This window comes from Diadema setosum, chromosome 9, assembly GCF_964275005.1.
Source record: "Diadema setosum chromosome 9, eeDiaSeto1, whole genome shotgun sequence".
Lineage (NCBI taxonomy): Eukaryota > Metazoa > Echinodermata > Echinoidea > Diadematoida > Diadematidae > Diadema > Diadema setosum.
This window is the reverse complement of record NC_092693.1, coordinates 29,565,888-29,588,928: the sequence shown is the minus strand read 5'-3', so window position 1 is coordinate 29,588,928 and position 23,041 is coordinate 29,565,888. Positions and strand designations below refer to the sequence as shown.

Here is a 23,041-nt window from a genome sequence, read left to right as displayed (position 1 = left end):
GTGGCAAGAATGTATATAGAAATGTTTGTAAGTTTTGATGAACTTTATTCACAAAATATACATGATGGACACACATGCACTGCATGGGTCTGCAAAGGTAGCCTAGTAATGTACTGGAATTTACGGTGAGCCCCGAAAAGAATTCAATTCAAAATCTAACGGTCAATAAAAATGTACTAAATGTTACCTTCCACTTTCAATACTTTATGGGAGTTTCTAAAATGATACTCTCTTCAACATACCACTGTGTTTATACAACTCTTCATTTAAGGCATGCAAATGGGATTCCCTACCTTTAACAAACCTTCCTTTGTGCCTCAGCCCAGGCCAATTCATGAATATTTAATGAGGTCTAAAAGTCTTTAGCCTGTGTTTTCACACAGCTATCAATCACACAGAAATATCTGGCTTTGAAAGTGTTTTTTCTGTACATGTAGGTCTACGTGTTTGTTTGATGGCATGCCACAAACAAGCAATCAATAAAACAAAAACTAATTATATGCATCAATAATTATATACCTGCACGTTACCCTTTCTTCACCAAAACTCAGTTATTTGATTCCGCAAAATTTGAGACAGATCTCTTGGAATGACTGATTTATGTTTCTTCCTTTGTTGAGTTACATCACGGAAATGGCTGAATTAAAAAAAAAAAATCAATGTTGCATAAATTTGTAGAATCCACATTTTTGTTGTGTACACACAAAGCCACAGAAACAGTATTTGCACATTTGGATTGTCCTCTGTTTATTGGTATAGTATTTGAGATAACAATCATTATCATGGTATTTGTTTCTTGAATACAGCCGTATGGAATATTGTATGTAGTTCTGTTGGTGATTTTGTTAAATTAATGACATTATATTCAGACACTATAGGTTGGAAATGAGGTACAGTCTCCATGCAATTTAATTTCAGAGTTGTTGAGGGTCGTTAGCTTGTATATACACGTGTACAAAGTTTCAAGAGAGATTTGACCGAAGACTAGCATCTAGGTGTGTTGGTGTGCCTCATTGCCATCCCATGGGACCGTGATGTCATATCCCATTGTGACATCAGATGCCAGAGGTCGTAGAGGAGTGTTATGCAGCTCATTTAAACTATAACGGTACAAGGGAACAAAGGTGGCGATCAATTCTATTGATTGACTTGGTTGCCTTTGTTGAGGAGACAGAATTGGGGCAATGTTTAGCTTTGTAGATGAATTAGGGACACAAGGGGAAGAGGAAAGGGGAAGGGGATGGCCTTTTGGTGATTTAAAACATCAGTTATATCGATATGGCATGTCTATGTGTACACTCTTGTACATGAGACATACCTAATAATGTATGAAATATTGTGAACATGGAGCAAACATGTAGCCATGGCAACCATATATCTCATTTATTCATGAGAGTTTCATATCCAGATACTATTGTAGAAGAAGAGCATGAAAGAGTTTTGTCACCAACAAGGTCAAACTTAAAGGGGTATCTCACCAGGCTTGAAACTAGTTCGCGACTAGTTCGCGACTCCAGATTTTGCTAGTTGCAGAGACATCTCCGCGACGTCTCCGAGACATCTCCTGAAAATTACAAAGTCTCCGATTAGTCACAAGAAGTTTAAACATGTTAGATTTTTCGCGAAGTCTCCGCGACGTCTCCGAGATGTCTCCATCAGTTGCAGAGACATCGCGGAGACTAATCATATCCGCAACTGCTGAGACGTCTCTGCGGCTCTATTTGATGCTGTTTGACCTACTTTAGAAACCATGTGACCCATCTGCATGCTGACATCCTGCCTAGATCAAGTCAGGTGATTCTGCAACGGCTCCCTTATATTTGAAATTTTTTGACACCTGCCATAACTCGTCTCAGAGACATCTCCTTGGTGAGACCACAAGCCATTTTTATGTTGGAGACATCTCCGCGACTGCTGTGACTGATAAGTTGGAGAAGGAGACGTCTCCGTTGGTGAGATACTAGCTTTCGTATGTAACTTTTCATGTGGTATTGCCAGTGCAGATTCTCTGTTACAACATTCACTTCAGCTGGAGTTTCACCTTTGTGCAGGTCTATTGAAAGGTATTGAGTCTGTGAATTCCAAGACATTATTGAATATCTCATTCAAATGTGCAGTTTAACAGAACACCACTTGATGAAAAAGTCAAAAGCGATGATGATCTGGAGTCTCTATCATTAGAACGTGAATAGGGGTGACATGTTTTTCTTCAGTAGCGGCCTGTTGGTTTTTGAATGTGGCATCTCCCTTCCTGTACAATTCTCTTTCCTGTGGCTCTGTGAGCAGAGATCCAAACATGTTTATTCTATGACTCTATATGACACATTTATAGATTTCTCACAATATCCTGATAGGTACATGAGAAAATTATAAACTATGTTACATAGGCCTAGAAACCATCTCTTTCAACAGAATACCAATCAGAATGCCATACATTTTAATTGAAACAGATGGTGATGACTTACAATGTTTTGTCAGTCCTTTTAGGCTTCTCATATAAATATCTGCATCATACTTGATATGAATATTATTCACATGGTTGTTCTATTACTTTCTTGATATGTGGATGATTTCAAGTTTTTAGTCATCCAAATCAATCCAAGTGCCAGAACTTGCATAGTCATTTAATGAAGCAGAAAGCGTTTTGCATTTCTGCAAGACAGAATCACTTCCTCACACGTTGAAATGGAAAAAGAAACAAAACGTTCCAAAACAACCTGTCAAAAGCTGTTGTGACTATCAAACTCTTCAAGACTGGAAAACAAGTATTTTACATCCACATGTAAACATTTGTCACTCATATGACTTTACCTTTTTTTTTGGGGGGGGGGGTGGGCAAAAGTGACTGTCACCAACCCCTATTGTACAGAAATAAATTACTTTTACAGTCCTTTAGGGAATTCTTCTGTGTGATCTCTGATGACCATTTTTCACTTACAGCATTCAGGTTTCAAGCACGTTAGGAACTACCGGATAAATTCATACCACTGTCCTGTTAGAAAAGGAGTTTGAATCCCTCACCAGGGCTTCCATTATGTTGAGGTAGTTTAAACAAACCTTAGGTTTCTGGTTTTGTCAAAAGAGTAGTGGTTTCGATTGACTTTTGCTGCTGTTTACAGTTTGCCGACAAAGGTCTATATCCAGTCAATTTTCCCTTCTGTGTGGACGTCGACAAATAGAAGATATTTTTCAATTTGCATGTTTTTCCAAACATTTGCGTTCCTACCAGGCAACCTTTCTTGCCTCCTTTATCTCTTACTTCCTACTCAAAACACTTCAAACCTCTTCTCTTCGTCTCCTGCCATTGAAATTTGTCATCCAGGCAGACCCAAGTGAAATACGTCCTGCATCCAACACAGTCGAATTCAATTACCTATCACTCTGTCAGCTTTGTTCAAACCAGAAATTATCCTTCATCCATCTAATATTGAGTTGATTTTTGTTTTCCTGAAATATGAAAATAGTTACTGCAGAGTGAAAATATTCATCAAAGTGTTTCCCTTATGCAACTACATTTTTTCATGAAGCAAATATGCCCCAATATCGGCAGTGGAAGACTGTACTTGTGAAGGGGGCGGCAGATGCCTCCATTAGCATAAGAGTGGGTCTGTTTGCGTTTGCGACAGTGGAGAGAGGTAGGGGCTGTGTGTGAGGAGGGTACCCACCCTTGGAGTTCTTCATCCCCCCTTCCAACAAGCAAACCATTATGTCCGCCAGAGCCAATCCTAAAAGCACACACCAAATTGCAGGCCTGAATGGCAGAAATTCAGTGCACCTGAAATACATGACTCATTGCTGCATTTAAGCACAGGACTTGGTCTTCTTTTTTGGTTCCTTACTGTACAGGTGGAGAAAATGTATTTTACACCATTTGTGAATACATGTTCATCATATTTGATACTTGCTGAAATACATACACGTGTACCATGTGGTAGAGGGGCTCATTAAAATCAGTACTAATAGAAGACAATGGGTAATTATCGGCAAAACATAAAAGAATATGACATTGATATGCCTTGAAATCAAATCTTCAAGAATTTATTGTTTTTGTCCCTTTTTTGTAGATGCATAAGTAGAGAGAGGATGTACAATGACCAACATCCCCAGACAAAATTTTCTTGGAGAATTACAACCGTGTTATTGCCAATATTTTGACATCGGGAGCTTTTACACTTCTAAAGAACTGATTTTTGCATGTAGGCCTATTTATCAATAAGGTTTATGCTAATAGAGCATTTATTTTTTCTTAAAATGCAAACCTGAGTTATATTTCTCCTAAAAATATGGCCAATCATGGACCCAAGAGGCTTTTCACATTGGTTTTGCTGAATTATTTTTGAACGTTTGGAGTCAGAATTTACTTCTTGAGCAACCACGAAAACATGGTTGAAAAAAAAAATGTACATACAACTGTACACCAAATATTTCACGAATTACATTGTAGGACTTGCAAAAGTTTTGTTATTAATATGATTTGAATTGAATTGATTTTCAATTTGTATATCAAATCAAACCACTGGCTGAGATTTGATATGTGATTGAGAACCCCATTGCCAGAATGAGAAATCCTAAGAGATGTTAACTTTGTTACCTCTGCTAATGGGGGGGGGGGGGGGGGGGGGATGGGTTATGTTTTCGTTACTGTTGGTTTGTTTGTTTGTTAGTTAGTTTGTTTGTCCATGTGCAAAATAACTCAAAAAGTAGTCAATAGATTTGGATGAAACTTACAGGAAAGGTTGAGAATGACACTGTGACACACAATGACACAATTTTCTTTCATTGTAGTAAATTATAATCTTATTGTAGTGATAAACAAATTTATTCTTGAAAATGATTCAGACAGAACAAACACTGCAGTTGTTATCTCTAAAAAGTAAGTTTTTATCCTAATACTAGTACATATTTATACTAGGCATTCCCTGGATTTAAATTACTGTGAAAGTCAAAGTTTGTAAGTGATTAAGATTTGTTTGTGTAAACTTGTATGTCATATAACAAGATGCTGGATGGAGAATATAATTCATACATATGTTCATGATGGCATAATGCGTGATGTATTTGTAAAAAAGAAAAGATGAAAACAATTAAAAGCTATCAAAATTCAGCTTGAGAATGAGTTAACTCATTAAATGCACACGTCAGATTGTTGATTAGTGTAGAACAAGTAAAGACAGAGCAGCCCTGAAATTGATGTATGGCTTGATGGTCTTAGTACATGTCATTGTTTGATCCAGTTCATGACATTACATTGTAGTTGTATGCTGTAATAGTGCTTTAGACAGATGGAGCGTGAACCAGAACTTGGACTTACAACTGTCTGGACTTCTAACGTGGTAATGAGTGTTTGTCTTAAGATGGCAATAGACAGGAAAAGATTATGTATGTACATGTAGTATGTAATGATCTGTTTCCTTGCTTTTTTTTTTCTTTTTTTTTTTTTACTTTTCTTCAAGAAAGTATGTGACACACCCAATTTTTTTGTTTTCAATTGAAAGTTTTTTGCTGACTTTTTTGAAAGCCCAGTTTGCCATTAGGCTTTTTTGACGAAAAGATTCTTCATCTACAGCGGGCCACAGCCGGAGGGGGCGTGGAAATTTGCCTTTGTCTTTGTACATCCTCTGTGACAACTGTTTGGGTAAGCATGAACATTTGAGGGTATTCCCAGGCAGTATTCTTCCTCTGTTTGCTGGTTTCCAGGGCCACTGATTCATCACCCATCTCTCTCCCAGTCTAGGGGAATGAACAAGCCCCTTCTCCCGAGTAGGAAAGGCTGTAAAGCGGAGTTTGGAAGGGCTTTTATTCCAGCAGGGAGGTGGAAGTCTCTCTTCCACCTCCCTGATTCAAGTGTAGGGTTAGGCTTGTTGATGTGCTAGTTGGAGTTTTGGAGGATACCTCTCCTGGACACTGTTACATATAAATAGATACAATCTAACATAAGTCAGAAAATCAAACATAAGTCAGGTATCAGTCAAGGAGAATTAAAGGACAAGTTCACCTTCATAAACATAAGGATTGAGAGAATGCAATAATATTAGTAGAACACATCAGTGAAAGTTTGAGGAAAATTGGACAATCGATGCAAAAGTTATGAATTTTTAAATTTTTGTGTTGGAACCGCTGGATGAGGAGACTACTACAGCTTGTGAGTCATATGCGTACAACAGTATAAAGAAAATGTAAAGAAAATTCAACATATTTTCACTTTTTTCGCATAATAAAAGAGCACTTGACTTGCCTCTTTCTAAAGGCAGGGGGAATAATATTACCCATAACATTTGTCGGTAATGAGTCGGGGAATGTGTACTTTTTTCAAAAATTGAAATTTTGTGAAATTCTCTTTATATTTTCCTTATATTGGTGTACGCATGTGACATCTAAGTTATTCACACACTGCAGTAGTCTTCTCATCCAGCGGTGACTAAGCAGAAACTTCAAAAATTCATAACTTTTGAACGGATTGTCCGATTTTCTTCAAACTTTCAATGATGTGTTCTACTAATATTGCTACATTCTCTCAATCCTTATGTTTATGAAGGTGAACTTGTCCTTTAAGTATTCAAAGACAGTTTGATTTTCTGAGTGATGTTTGATCTCAGCCTTTATGCAACAGGGCCATGGTTTACTAAAGTTTATGGTCATGGACATTATTTTCTGTATTTACCACAGTATGTAATGTGTCGTGCAGAATTTTATAATTGCACTTGTAAACGATTCCATATAAAAAGTGAATGTAGGAAAGGTAATAATTTATCACTGTGTAGGATATCTTTAATAAAAATCACTCTTTGTAGCCAGAGCTTGAATTTCAAATATCTAACAAGTTATTATGTACATAGATATATGACATCATGGTAAAACAACACATTACATGTACATTAACTAAAAAATATAGTACAATTCAATATTGAATTGATACACCATATTGTTCATTCGATTTTTAAATGTAGATGGAAAAAAAAAATTTGAGAAACTCTTTCCAAATATTATGGAGTACTTTTTTTTGGATTTACAAACATAAAATGTAAAGATAAAAAATAGGAGGGTTAAAATGAATAACAAGGCAAAATGTGCCAATTACTTGTGATGAAGTAATGAAAAACAGTGTGAGCATACACAGAGGTACAGAAAAAAAATGAAGTTTATTTTGATTATGCTGGGAAGATGTGCCACAGGTGAAGATAACTTTTTGATATTTTTTTATCCCTCCATAAACATCTCTTCACAAAATGTTTATTGAAGTTAGATCAGATCATATTCTCCCTCTGTTGTCAAAGTTTTTTTGAGAGGTGTTATCAAACTGTACACACTTTTTGAGGTTGATTTTGAGATCTCTGCATGTGTTGTAAGATTTTAACAGTTCATTTACAAACCATGATTGGGGTCTCATGAATAATCTATGAGGATTTAATCATAGGTATCTTCTTCTTCTTCTGCAGCAAACTTATTTTGATATGAAATATCACCCCAAAAATTGCCACTTTTATGCCATATTCAATGCGATGATAATTAGAAAAAAAATAATAATAATAAAAAAAATTTTATATATATATATGTATCTTTCACATGTGCTTCCGGCACCCAGCAGCCTACAAGTAGATAGGAAGGAAAAATCTGGGTGATTTTGATACTGATACTGTATTTCAAAATCAGATACGGGTTAGTAGCATGTTTTGAAAGCTTTGTATCCACTTCAGTCCTACCAAAATGGTCTCAAGGAGCACAGTGAAGTATCATTAGTCATAAGAGAAGTTCATTCTTATGTTAATGTTCATCTTTGACAATGACATCTGAATGTTGGTGTTGCCTTCAATAGAATTTCAGTTTCCTGATACTCATTTCATTGAGGTGATGGAAGTATGTGGGAATATGTACATGCACACTACCAAGAGTAGAAGATTGAGGAGATGTAAGAGGATCTCTTCTCCGATACAATCGCAATCCTGCACCCAATGTTCAGAAATCAATGTAGCAGCGATAGGAGCTCCACTCTGACGCACAAGAAATATCATTCATTGTTCACCGGCACTAAAGAAATTACTTCTTTTCTTACCAACTTTTTTTCCCCCTATCCTTTTGGCAGAAGAAAGACTGCTTTTTGGTTGAACCTTGGGGCAGTGCACAACATGCGCCGAATGGCCTTTGTTGAAGCATTACAAGCAGGCGAGGAGGCGCATTGAGAGTCCGCTGTTCAGGGATAACTTCTAAGGCTTACCTCTGCATGCGTCGTACCCCTGAGTATCAGTCCTACTCATGGGTCTCTGCATTCCTTGACTGACCACACAATTATTTAGTCTTCTACAGACATTCTCAACTCCCCCCCCCCCCCACAACTGACCCACCGCAGTGTGAAAGCATGTCCCCTGTTTGATGAATGTTTTCTTAATGATGATGATGATGATGGTAGCACCACTGATATTTTTTTTTCTACTCTCTCTCTCTCTCTTTTCTTTTCTAGTTGACCCCCAAACAGACATATAATTAAAGGAACATCACATGATGTGTGCTGCGAGTGGTTATTAGGAATAATTGAGTTGATGATGATTAATGGTTGGACTGGATCAGGCTTCACTAAATTTTGTTGTCTACTTGATATATGCAATATATTTGCTGTTTATAGTACACGTAGGCTATTCATCTAAGCCTCTGCCATGTAATTTCATTGATCAAGAGAACTAATGAATTGTGAAAGCATGAATGGTCATGATACAAGACTGTTTATCACAGATAGACCAGTAAAAGACAGAAAAGTATACATATTAGGCCTACATCGCTTGTACTTGAGGTGAAAAAAAAAAAAAAGAATTTGCCCTTGAAACAACAGAGTGAAGTGTGAAATTATTATTCATAGGGTCAAGTATTCAGATTGCATTCTATGAACAAAATTATGGAGCTTAGACAAGGCAAAACATTCTAAATGCCCCCCAAAAAGAGAGAAAAGAAATAGAACTGTTGATTACAACTAGACCTTCATGCTCAACTGTGCTGTATGAAGGAGACTCATTCTACCTGTTGTATGTTGTTTTGGTGAAGAGGGTGAATGTTTACCTTGACCAGACAGTGTGACGATGGTCAGTTTCACATTACCACAGGCTAGTATTCTTCACAAGCACTCATGATATCACAAAGGAGTGGTCTTTGGGTGCATATATCAACTCACTTCTGACGTTGATTCTTGTTTCCAAACGACTTTCAGGTAGATTTTGGCAGTTAATAAACGTAGAACTGTTTTGATTATTGGATTAGAACTGCCTTTCTCAACATTGAAAAAAAAAAGAGAGATTGCAAATGCATTTGGGCCAGAAATGTGTTTCTGTGGAGTTTGTTAATTGCAAAATTGTTTTGAAAAGTGCTTATAGTTCAGACACGCCCACGCCAACCACTGCCAATTGCACATCTCTGCTGCTGGGGTCAAACTGTGCAATGGAGCTGGGCAGTGACAAGGTCTCCCTCTCAACTCACAGATGATATGATAAAGGCAGTAACTCCAGAAAGACCATCCAAAAGGCCTTTGCAAACCTGTTTTGAAAATGGGTATTGAAACATGTTTCCAACATGGTAAAGATGATAAATGCATGAAGGATGCCGCTTCGACAGTCCCTTATCCAAGCAACCCACAATGATATTGCTCCTACCCTGTCTTACTCTTGAGTTTATATGTCTCCCTTCTGTAGAAGCTTGGGACTTCCACGGAGAAGACAAGATAATTGCTGGCCTTCTTGGCTGTTTGGGTCCCAGAAGGCAATAAGACCAGATCTCATAGTCATATCATACTGTTTCATCTTCTTGGACACTTGTCTTGAATCTGGCTTTCTCACTTTCTTGAAAGCAAGAAAGCAAGAAGACGAGATCTTACATTTCATCTTCTCACTCTTACGGATCTAAGAAGTCGAGAAGACAAGATCTTGAGTCATGCCTTCTTGCTTTTTTTTTGAAGAACAAGAGGTTGAAAAGACAAAATCTGACTTGGATCTTGCTTTCCCTGACCCCTCCAAAAAAGGTTGAGAAGGCAAAGAATCGTCTCATCTTCTTGGTGGCACTTACAAGGTTCCGTACCCCTTCTTCACCATCTCCCTCTCCCTCCTTCTCCTTCTCTTTCTCTCCTCCATCTCTGTCTGTCACTGTCTGTCTGCTTCTCTCCTTCTCTCTGACACTCTCTCACACTCTTCCTTTCTCTCCCATGTTACTCAAGAGAGCGGTCACACCTCGTGGCAGCCCCACTGGTGTGTTTTTCGCTCCCCTTTACATGGCTTCTATTGTTGTGATAATGTCACAAACACTGGACAGAAACAAGCAGGCCTGCATAACAACCTTTTCCCTCCTATATGTGCTAGTAGGAGAGAACAAATGCCAAATCACAAAACACCGTCCATTGTTGTTGTTGTTCTTGTTAGTATCTGAGTCACAGAATGTTGCAGTTCACTTGATCTGGCTTGGCAAGAGTGGCTAAAGCTTATCCTGGGTTTTGCTACAGGTCACCTATGAAGAGAAATTTGCACAGAAAGTTCACTCTGTGCTCATGCTGGCAGAGATTAAGATGAGTAAAGTCAAACAGGACGTTGAAAAAGTGTTAAAAGAATTGAACAGATGATAAGGGAGTTAGGAAATTCTGAAATTCAACGTGTTCTTTTTATTGGCAAAAAACAGGGATCTGCAAGTTACGGCCATAAATTATAATTAGACAAGGCAGTCACATCAATGTCAAAAAGTCTCATACCCCTGGTTTCAACATTATAGATATTCCATCAACTGCAGCCAAAGTTACTATTACTAAATCATTGCCACCATAGAACATTATTATGAGTTATCGTGAATAGTAGTTCCTCTTTTCCATGTCATTTTGGAACAGGAGATTTATTGAACATTGGTGGGCAAACAAATGGTCGAGATGTGTAGGGCAGTCTCATCCTCACCATGTCTGATTTTATATTACCATCTCCAATATCATTGCTCTAGAAAGAAAATTAAATAATGACAAAAGAGGTGTCATAACTTTCTTCTTTTTTGTCCAGTTCTAATGGAAACCATGTGTTTATGGTTATGTAAGTCAAGCCTACTAAAGTTCTTACACCCTGTATTCTGGTACTTTGAATGCATAAAGACAACATATATGATTAGTTTATTGTTAGTTTTTGGACAATCTCTGTTTCTTGGGGAAGGATCTTCAGATAGGTATATAGTGAAATAAAAGCTACTCTCATAGTATTGTTCTCCCAGACAGTTTATCTCCTGCTTATCTTACTTACATTCAACTACCTTCAGGTTTGATACAAGGTGTTTACTGTAGGACCTATATCCTATAAAGAGCAGCCATGTTGCATAGCGACCACTATTCAAAGTTCCTCAATGACTACGGAATCTTCCTTCACAAGTCTGTGTATTGACCATCCACACACAAGACAAGATAACAGGCGGTTTATCTCCGAGAGATGGTGTATGCCTCCAGCTAAATACACGCATTGGTAAAAAGACCACTTAATTCATTGATTTGAGGATTTGGATGAGAAAAAAAGAAGAAAGATTTGCAGTTTTGTGTTTGGTGGACCATCCTGTGGAAATGAAGTTTCATTGATGGTAGGATTTCTTGTGTCAGGATGAAGCAAAGTGGATATTATGTTGTCATTTCCTAGGATGGATAGGGTTGTAATAATGTGTGAAACAGGGAGACGGACGTTTAAAACTCTTTGGTTTGCTTAATGAGATGCCGCAGAGATGAATGACTGTATTCTCAATTATCCCCAAATTGCCGGATTCCATCTTCTGTTCCTGAAACAATTTTGTGCTTTACTTTGTTTTCTAATATGAAAAGTTTTTACGTAGATTTCAGTGTGATCTTTCTTGAATCCCTGCCAATTTTTCAGAAGATGTAAAGTCTTATCAGTAAATTACGATCAAGCTCTGGTTTCACAGTTTGATGGATTCTATGTGCATTTTTAACTCTCCTTTTTTCTTCCAAACAAGTTTACTATATTTACCTGTAGGATAATCCCCCACACTGTTGTTCCAGTAAGTTTCAGGAAGGTAAGTTGTACATGGATGGAAATGAAGGTCCCACTGTTTTCATAAAGATCCATGATAAAGGTGTACATATCAGTATTCTGGCCAGTGTAATTGAATACAACCTTGTATGAGTTTTTCTTTCTGTAAACAAGGTACCGGTATGAAGAAAAAATAAAAGGCTTAAAATGCCAGAGCTTGGTTTGCACTTGATACATAATTCAATGTGGAGCGGAGGGAAACATCAAAGTTTTGTAGGTTTTTTTTACAGAAATTCGGTGTGAAGGTGATTCCAGAGAGGGAGAGAGAGTGAAGAAAAAACAGGAGTCATTCAAGCTGGGCTTTCTCATTATTTCATTTCAGTTCCTAGCATGTTGCGCACGTACACCAACATCTCCGTTCCAGGAAACAAAAACAATCACTTCAATAGTTGCCTTGAAACAGCACGCCTCGTCAGTGAACCACCTCAGCCATTTTCCTCCAGGATCTTTTTTTTTTTGGGGGGGGGGGGGGGAGGGGGAGGGGAAACGAGGAAAACCCTCTCAGAACTACCATTTTTGATTGCTGTTGACATCAACATCTTGCAAACAGGATGGGTTAGTGTGCACATCACTGTACAGGTTTGCTCATAGATGTGAGTATAGAAGTATTTACAGCATCATTCAAATGCACCCTCATCTTCTCTATAACAATTACCCCTTGAATCAAAATCATTACTCAGAGTCTTAGAACACTGGAGTAGATCCTTCTAAGGATTATGAAAGATGCATGAGAAGAGGACCACTCCCTGAAATGATTGCCCCTTGCTTTGCACTCTGTTCACCTGCTGAAGACTAATCCTGAGTACACTCAGGCAGGTGTCTATGTGAAATTTATGCTATAGCAAAATCAGCCTGTCCTCAATGGGTTAAAATGCCCCAAGATGAGGCAAGTCTTGATTATTCAAAGAGCATATGTCAAGAAATTCAAAAGGGTCCCCTAAAACCCTCTCACTGATGGTTTTGAGATATGTTTGTTGATATTGAATGAGTGTGACTCTACAGAGAAAAGTCTTTTCCTCTGAAGATCTTTTCTTTGGGAACCTCCTCCCACCCTCCCTTCCTGGCATCACACTGCAGTATCGCATTACAACCGCAGTAATGATGGTGTTGTGTTCTGTCAATCATCTCAAGCTCTAGTATGGGGCTACTATCTTGTATACTTTAGCCACTGGTATATGCATTCAAGACAACCAGAAGACAAGACTACTTCCAAAGACTTGGAGATAAGCACTTCCTTTCCCCAAACCAGTTTCTCAAGGGATGTACTGCTGTGCCATTGTAATTGGACTTCAGAAGAGATTAGTAGACGTGCTGAAAATATCTTTGTATGGGGTCACTGCTTTCTTCATCTGATTTCCTCCCGCTGCTTGTTGACAGCTGCATTTATGATGATGGTGCTGAGTACATGTAGCTAAAAGGGAGGAAGCTCAATGTGCCTGAAATTGTTTTTGATCTAAATTTATCCTTTGAAGAATGATGTAATGCTGTCAGGATGTTTGAAGAGCTGGAAGCATTCTGGCGATTGAAGATTCTAATTCAGCAAAGTCCAGCCGCTAGAGAATAAAGGAGTTAGGTAAAATGATAATTCAGTCACTTGCATATTGATGGAGTGTGCGATTGGGAATGACAGGATTTATAGGTGTGTATTGCATGTTTTCTTGAGGAATTAAAGGGCGTATTGGATCCTTGATTCAAGCGTATGCACACTTAAAAAAACTTGCCTTCCCCATGACCTTGTGCTTTAAGGTCTGTAACAAGTTTTTGCCTCTGTGACATGTGATGAATGGGGTTGGGAGATGATATATCTATGTAATATCCCACAATAACTCAGAATAAATTCCTCTATACCATTTATCACAAGTGGGGGCATACTTGAATTTCATGTTGTGTAGAGAGTTGACAGATCTTATCAGGACATGCAGAGCCATTTTAAACTTGAGGGTCATACTTGAGTGTAGGATGTAAATGACTCGGGTATATGGGGTGGTGGGGGAGGGGGGTAGGGGGTTGTGAAACATTTTGTGGTGATAACTTGGCTCCCCGCCCTGCCTCTGTGTGCCCTATGTTGTGGATATGAAACGGACACCCGGATCGCAACCCTTTGCTGATACTAGTCACTGGGGCTGGGGGTCAGGCACGGAGTGAGTGTCGGTCGTTGACTGACAACTCACTGCAGGGGATAAACATGGTATCGTTCATACCACTTAATAACTACTTAAGCATTGTGCTGAAAAAATTGAAAGTGAAAAGATGGATACTCCTTTGAAAAATGTTGACTTCATTTGGTACTTAAAGACTATCAGGGAACAAAACCATGACTTGAAATCGTGTACCAATGACTGTAGGCTCTTTAAGTCAGTGTTTCACTATATTTTTCATGCCCAAGCTGTGTTTGGGACCCTTAGTTTGTTGTCTGTTATGTTGCTCTATCAGTTCTTTGATGACACGAGTATCATTTACGGTGAATGGAGCAGAATTTGAATTAACATACTTCAAGCATTGTTTAACCATACAATAATACAATGTGTGATGTATAAATGTTTCCCTCAATCACTTTTATGTTTATAGTCACAAATGACTTGTGGTTAGTCATCACTTCTTGTATCTGATACATGTTGGCATATATTTTGTCTATTACGTATGGGCTTGAAGAATACAGAGATGGCAAATGTTCATTTGTGACTCATTTGCAAGGTGTACATGGGAGAAATCTTCAATGACTTAAATCAGATGCTATTATCATCTTTCAATATCGCAGCCGTGGAAAGACGTGTCATCAGCGGGCAAGGACTTCATCGACAAGCTGCTGGTCATCAACCCTGCGGAGAGACTGGGTGCTGTCCAGGCCCTGAAACACCCGTGGATAGTGACCAACGCTGCCCAGTCCAGCCTGAAGAACCTGCAGCGCTCCATCAGCCAGAACTGGCTCAAGCACACGTCCACCCGCAGCCGGTCCAGTCGCTCGGCTCGCTCTACCCGGTCCAATCACTCCAACAAGTCTTCCAAGTCACTCAGGTCCAACAAGGGTCAGCGGGTCAAGGCCAAGGATCTGGACAAGCTGGTCAAGGAGATGAGAAAGGTAAGAATTCAAGTCAGAGATAATTATTAAAAGTTGACCCTCTGATTCATGACTTATAGTACCATCATTTGAAAGTATCATTGGCAACCAAAATATGCAGAAATCACCAGTTTCTGAAACAGTATCAATTCAGGATATCTTAAAGAGTAGGAAGACATGAAGAAACAAAAGGTGTGGTCAGTCACTTGTTACTTTGTTACTATTCTTTTGGCATTTTCACAGGATCATACATGAAACATTTAGAAAAAGAGTGGAACTTTCACTTTTCTCGAACTAAAATATCACCCAGATTGAATGTATGCTGTTGTTGCATTTGTACAGAGTCTTATTTTTAAATTTCCTTTAATAATTACGAAAAGGGCAAATTTTCCATGATTATATGTCACAGAAGGCCATGCTTGTTCGTAAATCGATGTGTAACTTTTTTTTTTTTTTTTTTTGCGCACGAAGCCTACCACCTTTAAACAGTGGCTGTCAGTCAGTTGTTTCTGTTTTACCAAATATTTGCCAAGGACTCCCAACATTGGCCAACTTCTCCTGATCCCCTCTGTCTTCAAGTATGTGACCCCTTGTCCAAGTTTCTATTCTGGGCACTCTTTGTCAGTTTAAGGGATTTGACTTTTGACTCTTCCTGGTGTTCCTGGGGAAACAGAAAATAGCAAACCGATGTTTATAGTTTATCAGCTTTTCACTGTGATGAAAGCTGTGTGTATGTGTGCATATGTTTTGGGGGCGAAGTTAGGGGGGAGTTATGGGTATATGTTTGCTAAAAACAATTTCATAGTAAAATGTACCTATGGGAACAAGTTGCTGAGAGAGAGGTGATGAAGTGGAAGTTGATGAAAAGAAGTCTGAACTTTGGAAAAAATGGGGCAGAGAAAAAGTTTAAACTTCAAGAAAAATTGTACACTGTAAGCACGTCGCTGATGTAGTTTTCAGACCAAGGTTATCTCAGCATCTTGGAGATAGATGAAAAGACTCATCACAGTGATGGTAATGTGAACAAATTTACTGTACTTCATGGGGTTCTTAATTTTTGTGAATTTTGTTTTAATCGTAAATTCAACAACACACAAGAATGGTAACTCTGGTATGAATGCTATGTGCTGGTGTACACATACTAGTTAGTCAATAGCATAGGCCTTTCAAATGAAGCACACTAAATTGTATCTTGCTTTCTTTTCATTTTCAAAGGCAAGTCTCCTACAAATGAAGCTCTTTTGAATGAAAATGCAGATAAGATTACAATAAGGTTTTAGTTCCCATGTGGAGCATCTTTGAGAGTTGATGTGTTTTGTGTCTAGTGCTGCATTTATCAACTGTCCCATGTCTGAAATGTGTTTCAATACCCACCATCAAAACGCATGTGCCAATACCTTTCCAATGGCATTTCCTAAGTTTTTGCGTTTATCAGCTTTGTCTAGAATTGATTGGGAGGACTTTATGTCTACTGTGCAGCTCTATATTGTGCAGTTTGATCCCAGGAGTGGGGATGTGTAGTTGGCAGTGGTTAGTGTGGGCAGGTCAAAGTTCTAAACTTGTTTCAAAACGACTTTGCATTTATCAACTTTACAGAAATGAGGGCTAATGTGTTTCTGGCTCAAATGTGTTTGCAATTGCACTTTTTATTGTTGGCATTAAGAAGCACATACCTAACCCCATGATCAAAATAACTTTGCATTTATCAACTGCCCAAAACACATTGAAAGTTGAGAGGAAGCCTTAATTCTGTGCCAGAAGGGAGTTAATAAATGCACCCCTACACAGTTACAGTGAAATGGTGGAATAATGGGGAGGAGGTGCTCTTATCCAGTGTGTGAGTAGTGATGTATTCATAAGTGAGGACTAAAATGGAGTTCTGATTACAAGCAGACAGACTTCATGAAGTTGTTGAATGATAAACAAACACCTATTAAAGTAAATTTTTCCTGCAACTGCCAGAACACTTCATGTGTGCATTAGCCAGCTGATAAGTAGGAAAACAGATGGACTAGAATACACTAATAAGGCCTTTCCCCTGTTTTCCCTTTTGTTCCTAATTCCCTCATTATCCCCATTTTGATGATGACTGGGGTTTATTTTTCCTACAAACCATGGAGAACTAATTCCCTCATCATTCCCATTTTGATGATGACTGGAGTTTATTTTCCTTACAAACCACAGAGAACTTCCTGACTGACCATTGAGGTGTTATTGTTTATGTTAGCCAGAACAAAAGGACAGGAAGGGGTGGGGGTGAAGCGTGGCATGAGTACTAGAGCACTGGAACCCTAAGTTTGTCCTGATCTGATGTCAGTTGTGCCCAGGAATTAAAGGTCAATGCTCTAGGTCAAATAGTAATCCTAGTAGCTTTGGACTATGGAAATTCTGCAGGATATTATTTTTCTCTTTCTGTTTTAGTTTGGTGTGTGTGTGTCTGTGTCTGTGTCTGTGTGAGTGAGAATGAGAGGGGAGAGAGGGAGAGGGGTTGTTGTGTTTTAAAGAAAGAAGAGAGAAAAAAAGATTGGGACGGTACCCTATACAACAAATAATTTGCCCCAGACAATACTAACATAAAACAAACATAATAAGTCTTAAATGTATTAAACAGGAGTATTAGATGTACCATGATGTCTCCACGAGGGAGCTCATACTAAAAAGAAATACAAATATTAAATATTATATTATCAGGGAGAGGGGTAAGAGGGAAAGGGGTTCACAGAGTTGTGTTCCTCAAATCTCTCATTTACAGCTGCACAGGTGTTGTTGGCATCAGTAGATGCATTCACATTTGAACTCCCATGGATTACGGTAAATACTACTGCACCATTCCTATTGGCACAATACCATGGTAATAGATACAGAAGTATTTGTAGTTCGTTTGATACCATTCTCAATTCATAAAATATTATGGTATTTCCCACCCGAAACTTTGGCCACTGAAGGAAAAAGAAAAATATATACTGCGTGCCAGCTCATCACAGCCCCTTGATTGTCACCATTTACCTTACCTACATTCTTCCTATGTCACTTCCCTCCTCTACTCCCCTCTTTCTGGCCTCTTGTTTTTTCACCAAACAACAGTTCTTTCAGGACTACATACACATGGTATTACCACAAATCTCTCATCCTCATACTACCTGCCTATCTTACAATCACATATCTTTCCATATGCTTGTAATAGGTAGGTCTATAGGTTTTGTAAAATTTGTAATATATAGCTAGTGGCTCCACATGAAAAAAAAAAAAAAAAAAAAACTGCTGAGTTTCATCCCTGCTGTATCATAACGTTTTTTTTTAGCGTGATCCTTTTTGCTCTTCTTCACGCCCAGGAGACCAGGTCAGATGAAGTGCGATACAGCAGTGGAGGAAGGCCTGATGCCCAAGAGAGGGCGCCATCCAAGTCAGGCACGTCTCAGCATCCAGCTGGCAAGTCGAGCACCAGTCCTCCGCCTCTCCTGCCCAGCATCCAGGGAGGACCATCCAGGACAATGACCCCCACTGACCACCCACTTACAAGGCCTGGTGTGCTTCCTCCTTTGAACACACAGAGCATGTCTGCATCCACATCACCAAGGTGATTTTATGGAGTAGTGCTATGTGGCCGAATGTACTGCTTCAGACTGTAACTGTGAAGGATGGCCTTTTTTATTCGTTGCCAGACAACATCCAACGTTCTTCCACTTGGCATGCCTTTACACATTTAGTGAAATAATGAAACAATACATGGTGTTAATCTCGTCAAAGTCACTATACATTGTAGTTAACCTGTTGAAGACTAGTCCTGAGAATATTCAGGCAGGTGTCAATGTGAAGTCCATGTTGTAGCAATGTCAGCCCATCCTCAACAGGTTAATGTTTGCTTTTGAAAATGCAGGGATGGTATTATGAAGAAAGTCAAGTACATGGTTGCACTGACAGTGTTGCCTTCAAAACAATCAAATGGTCAGTTTGTCGTAATCATATTACACATCATCACAGCTGTCTTCAAACAAAGAGTTGTCAACATCAATGTTCATTTACACATCTACATGCCATGTCTATCATATTATACAATATGTTGTCTTTCACTAACTGATCTTCTTTGACAAGATGGTAGCTCCAGAGAGATAGAGTGAGAGAGAGGGAGGGAGAGAGAATATAATGATTATATATGTGGATATTCATGTACACATATATATTTGCATCTTGTGAAAGAGAGAGGAGAGAGAGGGGAGATTTGGCATTAAATTGAAAATGAATGTACCTCAAATGATCAATCAGTATTTCATATTTTGTTTCATGGCATAGAATAATCTGTGTAAGATGAAATTTTTAGTAGCATAATGTCTGTAAATATTTGTACATAAGATCATTATAGCTCTTTATAGACTGTACATTTCACAAATTTATTTTTAATGCATACATGTATCCTGTTTTGATTTAGAACAGATGAATCTTGAAATGTTCACTTCCCTGTTACTGTGTATTCTCTCAAGTGTATGTTTAATACTGTGCTGTAATTCCAGGAGAGTTGCTAGAAAACCTCTCTGATTAGAAGGGCAGACTGGTCTTTGACGACTGAATATATAACCACCGACAGCAAATTGCATGCATTTCAGTACAGTATTCTTGGAAGTATGATCTCCGGTGTAACAGATTATATAGAAAAGTTAGGAATGCTGACTGTAGGGTGGCCAATTGTTTACCTTGGCTTAAACAGTGTAGATTATGCAGACAAGACATTGGTTGTATTACGTTATTAACTTCATGATAAGAGGATACATGAGTCCTCAAATTGCATTTTACTGATCAGTCCATTGCAAGGATATGCAAAGGCACCTTGTGTAACACCGTGAAATCTATATTTTTTTTTATTCACAGTGCTGCTCTTGTCACTTTTTATTCATTTTTTTTTTTTTTGGGGGGGGGATTATGAATAAATGTTTGCAGTTCAGCTGTAAAGGAGCCCTTGAAAAAAAAAGTATCTTCTGCAGTGACAATTGCAATACCCATTTTTACATATGAAAATTCTAATATTATTGCCGATGATGTAAATATAGATAATGATTGAAGAAGCTGTTAATTTTGATTAACATATCGTTTTTTTACATGAGATCTACAGCCTTTATACCAACATTAATCAGATCTTATTCTGACAGTAATTTTAACGAAGTGACTGTTCCCTGTCTTCTTACGTTTTAGTCCGAGAAGGATCTAGTACTGAAACAGAAGACTGAGAATGCTCGGAAAGTTAACGTCATGCAGCAAAATCATTATACTGCCCCCAGTGACAAAATCCATACTGCTAAAAGTAATCCTCCATAGTGGCAGTCCTGGTTCTAATAATGTAAATTGGCCTGCTTTGGCTTCCCTTTCACTTGAAGACAGGTTGTTCAAGACTGTCCATGCCCATCAACAAAGGTAATTAATGTTGATAAATGAAGGAAGAATAATTTTAGGAGTCAACATACATGTATTATGACATCGTAGAAATAGTTGTTTTGCCCCACCCCCCCCCCCACACCCACATACACTTAGAATAACTGTAATTATCCATTTTGCTTTATGAGTACTTGGACATTGCGGATGGTATGTCAGCCTTTGTTTTGAGTGTGAAATTATATCTGGACAAACAAGAGAGATAAATCTTTTGTTCTAATACCCAGCAAATGCTTTTATGTCAGGATGTGTTACAGAGATTTGATCAGAACAAGATGTGTTGTTTCATTCATAACATATAGTTGTTGATTGAAAATGTATATAATTGGATAATTTCCTTAGCAGCCCACAGGCTGAATTGTGGACATTCTACATAAATCAGAATTGATACATTGAAATATATACCTATTATATACGAAATAGCAAAAGATACAGAGATGAAAAATAAATAAAAGCAGTCTTACATATTACACGAAAATTGAGCTTTACTGCAAATCAAAAATGAATATCAAATTTCTTTCTTTTCTCTCTTTTCCCCTAGTTAACCTTTGCCATCGCCTTCTTCCATTTCTTCTCCTCCAACCACATCCTATTCCCTGAAACATTCAAATTATATATTTCTGTAATTATACATATTTTACCATCATTTTAATAAAACCACCAATTACACTATTACCGTAACAACAATCAATATTATATTCAACAAAAATATACCATTATTAACACAAAACAGTGGATTCATAACAAAAAATTTTTAAGAAATTGAAACAGTACAAAACTATTTCACATGAATAACACAGAACATACAAAAACATATACGTGCTTATTACACTCAAACTTAAGAGCAGAAATATTTTTTGGGGCGTATAACATCATATTTGAGTTTCTGATTGATTTGCGTGGATGTTAAAGGTACACTTTTCAGACAAATATTGCCCTTGCAACTTAAAATTGTTATTCTTTGAATGATTGGAGTTACACTGGTTGTACCAGTACTCTTCTGATGTCTTCATACACAGTTCTTGTACTATAGACAAAAATGTAATGCTGTTAAGTTTCGAAGTCAGCACATGAATGTTGATATTTTGTGTGTGTGTGTGTGTGCCTGTATTGTACCTCTGTAAATGTAAGTAGATTTCATAGTTTGAACCTGTCTCTGTTATAGAAATGTTATATGTGTATTGTATGAAAATTGTGTACTGGTGAATGTTCAAGTTTGTGTTTTTTTCCAAAGAACAAATTGCCAAACTAACGTATCATTTTCAGTCCTCATTAATTTTTGTTAAATATGGGGTGAATAATTGCTAGATATCTTTGATATAAACCTTCTTTTGTCTATCCGGTAACACTGTTTGAAATATTCAAACCTTGTCCTTTTAAAAATAGTGTGATTAATCCTGTCTCAAAGTGTAATTGCATTTGCAATGTGACATTATGTATTGAGTGTAAGTTGTTCAGCGTAACTTGTGACTGTTAGATATATGTAAATCTAATTAAGATATTAAATCATGATCATGTATGCAATATTTATTGTGTTCATGATTGACAGACTGTAATTGTGACTGTTAGATGGTTTTAAAAATCTGTAATGAATATCAAATTGTACTAGGACAGACTTTCAATACTGTTGCCGGGTGACAAGACCATGTATTACAAATTTTGGTGAAAATAACTTCTTTGGATTAATGGTCAGATAATCAGTTCAGTGATATCTTGTCCAAATCCTTGCTGTCTTTACCCCAAAAGTGAAGCTACCGTGTCATGTCAAAGGAAAGGCTGTCCATGTGATATAGCGCTTCGGTTGCCATGTTTTGGGTTTTGTTTTTTGTTTTTTGCTCTCCTGAACATTTGACATGTTGGTGATATGAGGTCTTGTCACCACAGCAAAGATACATTCAATTAAACAAGCTCTTTATACATTTATTATTTAATCCCTTTTTAGAGTAGTGTGCTTCAGCATAAAGCTGCTTATCAGTTTGGAACCATTTCTTGTTTGGCAATTGACCTATTACTTTTGAGACAGTATTTTATGTAGACAAAATATTTCAATATCTTTTATTCTACCAGTTATTTTATCTATGTTTTGACCCAATAGGTCAAAGAAGTTTGTTTTGCTTTTTTGTGAAGAGACCTAGAAAAAGAGTGTCTCTGTCATCGTTGACAATTCGAGGCTGATGTTTTATATGTTGTTTCTCTCTCTACATTGTATGTGAGAGCATATGAAACACTCTGGTAGAGTCAAGTTTTATAAGCAAAACTAGCAATAGCCTTTGTAATGTTTTAGTGAGAATGAATTTTAAGTACACATGCTACTTGTGTACACTTACATGTGTATTTCTTTCATCTTATTCTTTTGTTTTGTTTCTCATTATCTTAGTCCATCCATGAGGTGAAATGACTTGATTGATATTTGGTATGATATAAAGCTTCTCTGTCTGGTCTCTTTATGCAGGATATAAGATTTGAAGCAGTAAAAGTGTCATTTGTTATCAAATGATTCTTATTTTAGTGATTTTGATTGCATTTT

The 23,041-nt window shown here is 37.7% G+C and overlaps 1 protein-coding gene across 1 annotated transcript in view; it reads left to right on the top strand.

The window, feature by feature from the left end:
• Window positions 1–18,982, top strand: part of LOC140232960 (serine/threonine-protein kinase H1 homolog) — a 31,083-nt gene extending 12,101 nt beyond the window's left edge. Inside the window, exons 2-3 of the mRNA XM_072313071.1 lie at window positions 14,794–15,114; window positions 18,426–18,982. Coding sequence (XP_072169172.1) covers window positions 14,794–15,114; window positions 18,426–18,674 — 570 coding nt within the window. The 3' untranslated portion in view covers window positions 18,675–18,982. The remainder of the gene's footprint in view (window positions 1–14,793; window positions 15,115–18,425) is intronic.
• Window positions 18,983–23,041: the final 4,059 nt, after the last annotated feature.